Raw genomic sequence first — 9,210 nt, 5'->3', positions numbered from 1 at the left:
GAGCTTGAGACTCCCGAGTGGGGAGTTTACATATGAATAAGTCGTAATTGGTTTATGTACAAAATTCATCATTAATTTTGGTAGAAGTGTACATAAACCAATGAGAATTCCCAAAATCTTCTCAGAATTCTCATCTTGCTGTTAACACATGAAGCTGACCATGTGATTGTTAGGAGTTTATATACGAATTAGGATGAGGGTGTCAGAAACCAACGAGAATTTGTCAAAATTTTCTCTCAGAATTTTCATCTTGTCACCAACAGATGTTTGTGTTGACCATGTGCATATTTTATTACATCACCAACACCATAATGAAACACAATGATTATATATTCATGGTGAGTATCAACATTACTTGGTCTTCGCTGCGAAGGGGCGGAGCTCGCTGAGCTTCTTATCAAGAGTTCATCGGCCTGTTATTGGAATCATTTTGGAAATCGGGTGACTAAGTTGTATTACATGTAACATCTGATTTAAAAACATTTACTATGGAGCAGTGAAATATTATAATAATAAAATTGAATATTAACATATGATTATATATTGTATATGCTATCTATCATTGGTTATCATATGCTGGTCTATTGTTATTAATAAACTATCATATCGACTCCAATGGATTTGGATCGCCACTTACTCCAATAGGAAATGAGGAGAGCTGTTGAGTCTCCAAAACCAACTACACCTCAATAGACACTTTACGCAACTCATAGTTGAGCTTAGCAGTCAACATCACACTTCCAGAGTGCCTCCATCGTGTCGAGGGAAACGCTGTGAAAGTTCGGAATGGCCACAGCATGAGCCACCAATATTTTCCTCTTATACACTCCTAATAGTGTGAGTGGATAATCTCATGGTAGTAGTAACAACAACGCAATATTGTCCTTGATCGTTGATTGGTTCATATTAGCGTTGCATTAACAGTGTCTTGGTAGAGGTGTTATATAGCGTCTTATTCGGTGGGGTTAGCTGAGGAGAGTTTTAGGACATTTTTCCGTTAGAGCATGTGGGCTCGTTTATCCTCTAGAGATCGTATGAAGTTTCAATTTTTTAAACTATGTTATACCACACCCGCGTTACATCAGAAGATGGTCTACCCCGGTTGCAGCCTAGAGGATGGGAGAGTAAGATGGCCTTGTTACAGAGGCAGTTGGACTTCTTGGACCGAGGCATGCAGGATATGAAGCAAAAGGAGCGACGGAATTTTCGTACGGATATGTACTATAGTAGATATAGGCCTCTCTCAATGATGGGTAATCGAGAGGCTGTCGGTTCTATTCTTGCAAGTGACATCTTCTGGGATCGCAACGGTCCGAATAGGAATCCGCTATTAACCAGCCCAGCCGTCTCTGGGGCCTCTCGTGAGGATCTTAGTGCTGATTACAGAGTAATCAATCCGACTGAGCTACGGGAAAAACAAGAGCCGTCTAAGGCCGTTGTAGACGACAAGGCAGTGCAGGCTTTCGAGGGTCATATAACAGATCTAGGGAACCCAGTTGAAGAGAATCATGCTGATTATAGTGGAAGACCACCGATCGGCGAGTCGGAAAATGAATGGGAAATGGCTGCTAAAGCGTTCCGTCAATCTAGAGGTCTCGATGGGCAGATCACTTTCAGACCGGTTTCCATGACGACTCCACAGCGATCTCGAGAGGAGCATCGTACCGCTAGCGAGTTGCTAGCCTTTGAAGACTTACTGCGTCAAAAGCTGGAAAATGCTGATGAGAGTCTTCCCAATTTTGGACATAAATCTGTGGAGGAGAAAAAGTCTGATTTTGAGGAGGAAGCTGCGGCCTGTACTATGTTGAGGAAGAGCCGAGGCTTTAAGCCTTTGAAGGCTATACGGCTCTTTGGAGATGGGGGGAAGTTTTCATGTGTAGTGTTGGGTGATAGAGGCCGTAAGGAGGACTATGAGCTTCTTGTAAGTGGGTACTGCGGTAGTGCTGGCATGTTCGCTTTCCTCAGCTGACGAGCTCAATACTTTAGGAGCTTATATATTTATTAAGGAGAATATACCAGAAGTGTACAGAAACTTGAAAGAATTTTCCAAAATTTCCTCAGAATTTTCATATTGTTACCAACACATGTGGTTGACATTATGCATACTTTACTACACTGTACTGAGAAGGTGTGGTGATGTAGACGGTTGTGACAGGTCCGTTATATGGATGATACCACTGAGTGGGTGAAAAGCAGAGACTTGAAATTTACATGAATATTCGCTGCTGTCGAGAAGCTACTATTGTTGAGTTGACGTACAGTGGAGGATCATAGGGGGAATGGCCGGGCGTAAATGTTGGCATGGGATCTCATTTTAGTGTAGGGAAAATTTTCATATGGTCATTTATACATGTTGATGATAATACGGAAATTATGAGTCCTGGTTTGTTTCTGGACGCTTTGCTGTTTCGGTGCATATGAGGAAACGGCGATGAGATGTGTCGTTTGTGGTTGTTAGTGATAATAAGCCTTGAGGCGGTCCTCTATTGATAATACGACGACCAACTTTTTAATGAGCAAGTTGCAGGCAGCGACTGACAACAGCAACAGCAGTGAAGTAGTATCGAACCCCATGTCACTTTTGATATAATCACCGCTCCTCTTCCTCTTCCAGGGTGCAGAGGCTCCTGCTAGACTCCTGCAGCACCTAGTAGCGATGCCTGAGGCCTTCTCAAGCGTTCCGGCAGCGGCGGCAAGCCACTCCGACCGACCTGCTGCCCTCATGGAACATGCTGATGCTAATGATGATGATGATGATAAGGAGGCTATAGTTCTGTATAATATGGCATCCAAGCAGCTCGTGTCGAGGTAGTAGTGGCGTGGGGATGCTGGCCTGTATGCAGTGGGTGAAGCAGGTCCCTCCCTAATGGGTTCCCGGCAGCTGAGGAGGACGATGATGATGACGAGTTAGTCCCAAGGGACCACAGCTTCTCATCGTGTTCATCGCCTAATAACGGAGCTATGATGAGCAATATAGCCGGTCACTGTCCACTATGCAATCAACGTATAGCCCATAACCAGTCACAGTAGGAGGGGGTGTAGAGGATTAGAAGTGGTGATGGTGTGGTATCAATGAGAAATACGATGGTCTGTTGGGCGGCCTCGGCAAACTCATAGTTGACCACTGTCCAATCAACGTATAGCCCATAACTGATCACAGTATGAGGGGCTGTATACGACTAGAAGTGGTGATGGTGTGGTATTAGTGAGAAATACTATAGCCTGTTGGGGGGCCTCGGCAAACTCATAGCTGGCCACTGTGCAATCGACGTATAGCCCATAACTTACCACAGTATGAGGGGGTGTATACGACTAGAAGTGGTGGTGGTGTGGTATCAATGAGAAATACAATTGTCTGTTGGGGAGCCCAGGCGAATTGGAAGATACTTTTCGCTGACAGGTATGTTGTCCAGAACTACTTCAAAATGCTGCAATATCTCTACCGCGCCGTGAAGGCATCCCAACCAGCAGCTGATTATTCCTCCTCTGATGAGCCTGAGGACAGCACTATGGGAGAGGAAGAGGAACACCTACCGAGCAAACGCAATAGACGACATCGTCACATGACTATGGTAATACCCTCAGACCTCACATCTGCTGCTCTATAGCATGTCTAGATAGAATATGCTATCGACCTTGATTTTCATTGTGAGTATAAGAGCTATCAGTAGTGCTGTTGAATGCTCATATCGCACAGGGCCCATGAGAGCTCACATGATATTACAACAAAAAGTGACCTTGCCAGGGATCGAACCTCCGTCGGTGTTATATTCATCACCCCTGATGATGTCCAGCATGTTGTAGTGGCCTTTCAGGACTCTCGAGTATCGACGATGTCTGGGGAGGATGGAGTCCCATTACGACGTACCAGTAGCAGATTTGGTAGACCTAGTGGTGGTGGGGGCGGCGGCTCACCCTCGAATACGTCATCATCGTCCTCTGGCTCTAATAATCCATTCCTTCGAGCTGAGTCGGAGTTGAGGGACATCCCTGTGGGCATGCTCAACAATGGATATTATGAGAGATTCTTTAAGGTGGGAGAATCTTTAGGTTGCCCGTGCAAGATACGGAATAGGTCCTGTCGGGGTATATGATGATTTCTTTCAGGAATCGCCACAACGGCTCGGCTCAGGATCATTCGGAACAGTGTATCACTGCGAGCACGTCATAGACGGGGTAACAGGTCAAGGCTGCGTAGTCGTCCTTACTATCCCTCCAGGTGATGCTCGGCGACTATGCCGTTAAGAAGGTCCCAGTAGGGGACAATAGGATCTGGCTTAGGAAGATGGTTCGAGAGGTAGGAGCAGCTGCAGCAGCTGGCCTCAGCGTTAGCATACCGTTGGACTTGGGTTCGATATCGGGCTTGGACACGTGCAGAGCCAGTGCCTTGAGAATTTTTCTACTCGAAAATCGATTGCGGACAGGTTCTATGCAATATAGCTTTATATTCTAACTTCTAGGTCCTTCTCTAGTGTGAAAAGTCACCTCTGTGGTGTGAACTGTACCTTTGACTTTGTTTCTCCAGGTGAAGACTCTTGAGAGGATTGCGGCTCATCCCAACATAGTGTCGTATAAGCACAGCTGGTGAGTATATCGCCTCTATTATGGCGTATGTACTGTCTAGGTTGGAGCTCATCGTTCTAATGAATTCTGTCCCTACGTACCACACCTTTTCATACTCATGTCATCTGTGATGGTGGCTCTCTGGCGGACAGAATATTCGGGTACTTCCAACTCCACTGCGGTCTGTTCCCAAGATGCGTTTCAGGTCTCCTGGAGGCCAACCATTCCCCACAGTAGAGGCAATACGACGAAGGCGTCGTAGTTTACTCAAGTTGGAAAGTGGCCAGAGTCAGCAGCAAGAAGATGATGCCCCCTCAGCAGCAGCAGCAGTACCTGGGGAATACAGCGATCCGCGGAGATTATCCGATGGACAAATATGGCAGTGGTTCGTCGACATAGCTAGAGGCCTGCAGCATCTACATCACTTAGGTGGGTATAGGGAAAACGCCTTAGTGATGATGTTGTGTTTCATAGGAGTTCTTCATCGTGATATAAAGCCCACGAATATCCTGCTCACATCTGATCCGGATCGTATGGCGCGTATGGACGGTTCTCACTATGTTCTGGGCAGCGGCCAGAAAGGACTAAGAGCGATGGTCAGCGACTTTGGCACTGCTGAGCTCGCCGCTGGAGGGACGTCTGAGTCTCATACTGGCTTTACTGGTAAGGGAACCTCCTCTCACTGTGACGAGTTGTGATGACACTCATCGAAGGCACGGTGGAATTCACAGCTCCAGAGGTGCTTCGTGCGGCGTTCCTGAATCCTGATAAAGTTGTCTACGACGAGAGATGCGATATGTGGTCATTGGGAATAGTGCTTTATGCAATGTGCTATAACCAGGTATTGGGAAATGTATGTTCGCTTTCCTCGGCTGAGTCTGGGAGGTTCATCACGAATATACACATTCGAGTAGAATGCAGAAAAATCGATGAGAATCTCCTCAATTTTCCTCCAGAATTTCCATAAATGTCACCTACACATGTAGTTGACTATGTGCATAATTTCCCACGCTCTTTTCCCTACGTGGTATGTTCCCATTTTGTCGGGTTCGTATCTGTATCGCGGCTTGCTGAGGTCAGGTACCCATGTATGATAGCGACCCTCAGAAGTGTGCAGCCATAATAAGGGATTGTGTAAGTCTGGATGCTCTCAGAGAATCCTAACATCGGGCTTTGGCAGTCTTCATCACTGCGTTATTCAACTGACAGCTCTTCGTGCCTTATGTCTATCACTGTTCTCTCAGCATACGGCTCTAACAGGCCCACGGAACCACGCATCTAGAGGAGACCTGCCGATGATGATACAGGCCTTGACTCAGGTAGGCTCACCATTTACCACTACTAGCATGCTGGTTCAAGTGAATGCCTCATTCCCTACTAATATTTCCTTTTCAGCCCGACCCACGGCGTAGACCTAACTGTGACGATGTGCTTGGGCAACCTCTGGTGAAGGCCTTGGCTGAGCAAGTGGCCCATCTAGCGTTTAACTGAGCTGCTTAGTATTGTTATTGTTTATGCTGCGACTTGTGTTAATTTCGCGAATCCTGACTATATGCAACAGTAGAGTTTCCGACGATCATTACATTTGTCTGAAAATTGCATATTTTTCATAGTGATCAAAACTTCAGTCCTACTTCTTGCCGACTACGCTGTCGTTCAAGCTGTGGTCAAAAACATCTCTAATGTTGCGTTCACATGTAGGGATATCAAGCGATGGATTACAGACTCTACTCCATCTGCTGTACTCCTCAGTGATACTACTAGGTTTGTCGGCCAGCTTCCGTGTGTTGCGAGCATCGTTATGAACATGCAGGAGTAGTGAGACTCTGTTGATAGCTCTGACCATACAGCCATACAGTAGCCAATACGGGTGAAGTCCATCACTCGTAATGGATCCGTAGATTTTGACCATCTGTAAGTACAGTGTATAGATCATAGTAGCATTCATGGATCGCCGTATAACGTGTTGAAATTTATGGGCCGTCACATTTCACTGAGGAAATTGTCCGAATTCACACTGCTATTTTCAGACTGTATTATCTTCGCTCGATCTAGAATGGTTGACTGGGTTTTGTCAGTGCTTGTCGTTGATAGTTTTGTGTGAGCATGTCCACCGACGGAGGTCCTCGCAACCACGCCCAATCATCTGATGCTCTCCTCGGTGGTGGATCAGCTGCCGCTGACCGCCATAGGAACCCACCTGTAGCACTGTTGCGGACCTTCTCACAGATCATCGGTGGTCACGCTGGTGGACCCAGACCAATTAGTTCTGGCCACATGCCCGACCCCGCGGTGAGATCGACTTGGCATTCATCATTAACGCCTATCACTTGTGCTTCTCAGACACCAGGGACGTCCCCTGAAGGTTCATCGCTGTTGGGCCCTGAGCAGGGGTCTGACCCAAACCGGATGTCTCGGTAAGCGCTCGTCATACTATGGGTGTTGAAGTCAGTGCTTTGTCAGGCGAGAGAGGGAGCTCCTAGTCCGTGGTAACCTGGCAGAGGCTGTGGCAACCTCCTTCACATTGTTGGTCACAGTAGGCCTACCTCTACTCTTTATCATCGAGGCTGGATTGCTCACCATGTTAGGTGGCACTGTTTATCCTCGTTGTTGTATATGCCATGTACCTCTACCTCTGGGCCTGGGCCATCTGGATAGTCCTCACCAACGACCGGAAGGTAAGCCAACTATACAGGTTTGTCTTCGAGATATCATGTCGCCTTGGTTTCAGCTGGAATGTGACGTTCCTCTTCTCATGTGGCTAGAGGTCTATATGCTAGCCTCCTTATTCCGAGGAGTGTTCCAGCGAATGGTCGAGACTTTGTATTTACGACTAACATACGGCCAGGACTGGCAACTACACGGTGGGTTTGTATAGACTTCTATCCTCACTAACTGGACCCCTCTGTCTCAGCCAGTGAGCATCCAGTGAAGCTAGCCCTCTTGAAAAGCTTCCTGAACCTCTTTTTCCCGGCCTGGTTGATCTACGGTCAGACCCTGCTAGTGACCTCCCACACCTGTTCGGCGACCAACTCCTCACTGTAGGTCTCCCTTATGTACTCTCCTCTGCTCTCGCTGATTTGCCTTCACTCAGGTACACCTGTTCAGCTTGGTTCATAGGCGTTGGGCTGACCATATGGTGTGGTTTCGGCATTGTAGCTCTCTTTGGTGCCACCTTCTTACTCTGGATGGTAACAGATCATCATCATTGCCTCCCACATCTTCCCATGTTCAGGTCCGGACAGGTCGGCTGCGTGCCAAGAGAGGGGCCTCGCCTGACGTTATTGACAAGATCCCAACTGTTCAGTAAGTACACCTCTGGGCTAAGAAGCGGTATGTATTCTGTCAGATATGATTCGACGCTATTTGTAGACGACCAGAACTCGGCGGACGGCAGTCATCCTCTAAACGAGTGTTCGATATGCTTTCAGAACTACTCTGATTCCACTGACGAGATCAAGCGTGAGGAAAGGGAGCTTTGACCTTTCCCATCATGGACTTTATTCAGATACTCCTTGTGACCACTACTTCCACAAGAGCTGCCTGGCTCACTGGCTCAACACCGCTACTACGTGTCCGCTGTGTCGGTCCGACTTTGAAGAACACTATCATGGGCCTGCATCGGGTCCAGAGAATGTATAATTGCTAAGTCAGAGCAGTAGCAGCAACAACAACAACAGTTGATGATGATGTTACTGCTGTGGACCTGTTTATCCTCAACATTCATATTCTTTCTGAGGTAACCTCGGTCGGTTTTTATTGTCAATACATCATCATAGTACTCGTCAACTCTGGTGTCACTCTTGGCGCTCTCTTTGCTTGTGCCGCTTGGGGCTACTTTATCGAAGTTAATGGCAGGTTAGATTCCTTCGCTTAGAAAGATAGTCGCGAGACCAAAGGCTCCAACTAGTAATGTGTTGAACCTAGGACATTGATTCCCACTAAACGATTACTGCGGGTCTTCTCAAGACGAATTGGCCTTGGTGGAGCAAAAATCATCATCGATGAACTTGGTGCAAAGGAGAACCTCTTAGTGGTTCCCTTCGCAATTCGACAATGTCTTCGGGTGGTTTTCTCGAGAAGTTGTCCATACTCGTTGGAGTAGTCAAAGGAGCCGAAGTCGGCCAACTCTTCTTTTCTAGTAAATCATTCAAGGTTTGAACTTGAGCACACTCAGTGATCTTCCTTATGGACATCGATGCTCAATGCAGCACAGAACAGCATATTCCCTCAACTGCAGCTTAGGGCTATAGATTTCCGAGAGCATCTCCTACGGCTAAGGTCCACACGGGAAGCCCTTGAGGGCCGCGATAGTAGAGAGGCTAGGTCGATCAAGCGTCGAGTACAAGGAGGAGGACTGGAGGACGAGTGGGAGCGGCTCGAGAAATATCATCAAGTTGGACTAGCAAGCATCACTCAGCTTCCTCTTGCTCTCCGGTTCAATATCCAGCCGGTGGAGGCTCGACGCCCTCCGCCCTCAACTGATGATGATAGAGACCATCGTACCACTCAAAGGGCTTGTTCGAGTTCGTCGAGAAAGTTGATGGACGAGCCGAGAGCGCCGCCCTTTCTGCCAAAACGGTGGGGCCGTCCGATGACAGGAGCCGGTTGGAAATGGGATGAGACCAGCGATATCATTATAGACAC

At 47.3% G+C, this 9,210-nt stretch overlaps 3 protein-coding genes across 3 annotated transcripts; all 3 read left to right on the top strand.

Annotated features, from left to right (window-relative positions):
• Positions 1–1,057: 1,057 nt before the first annotated feature.
• Positions 1,058–1,969, top strand: Pmar_PMAR025177 (hypothetical protein; the record flags this gene model as incomplete). The annotated part of the gene is made up of 1 exon (XM_002781523.1): positions 1,058–1,969. The coding sequence occupies one exon, from the start codon at positions 1,058–1,060 to the stop codon at positions 1,967–1,969; it is 912 nt and encodes a 303-aa protein (XP_002781569.1).
• Positions 1,970–3,833: 1,864 nt separating this feature from the next.
• Pmar_PMAR025176 (serine/threonine protein kinase, putative) lies at positions 3,834–6,054 on the top strand (the record flags this gene model as incomplete). The annotated part of the gene is made up of 10 exons (XM_002781522.1): positions 3,834–4,034; positions 4,108–4,176; positions 4,220–4,297; positions 4,526–4,584; positions 4,769–4,992; positions 5,038–5,226; positions 5,277–5,404; positions 5,644–5,697; positions 5,808–5,882; positions 5,959–6,054. The coding sequence occupies 10 exons, from the start codon at positions 3,834–3,836 to the stop codon at positions 6,052–6,054; spliced, it is 1,173 nt and encodes a 390-aa protein (XP_002781568.1).
• Positions 6,055–6,669: 615 nt separating this feature from the next.
• Positions 6,670–8,205, top strand: Pmar_PMAR025175 (conserved hypothetical protein; the record flags this gene model as incomplete). The annotated part of the gene is made up of 10 exons (XM_002781521.1): positions 6,670–6,855; positions 6,907–6,980; positions 7,027–7,099; positions 7,152–7,241; positions 7,295–7,427; positions 7,478–7,604; positions 7,658–7,754; positions 7,799–7,869; positions 7,913–8,025; positions 8,072–8,205. 10 exons carry the CDS (start codon positions 6,670–6,672, stop codon positions 8,203–8,205), a joined length of 1,098 nt encoding a protein of 365 aa, XP_002781567.1.
• Between the last annotated feature and the right edge of the window lie 1,005 nt (positions 8,206–9,210).

This window comes from Perkinsus marinus (genome assembly GCF_000006405.1).
Source record: "Perkinsus marinus ATCC 50983 genomic scaffold scf_1104296941898, whole genome shotgun sequence".
NCBI classification, from domain to species: Eukaryota; Perkinsozoa; order Perkinsida; family Perkinsidae; genus Perkinsus; species Perkinsus marinus.
The sequence above is the reverse complement of the archived record's forward strand: the minus strand, read 5'-3'. Positions and strand labels throughout refer to the sequence as shown.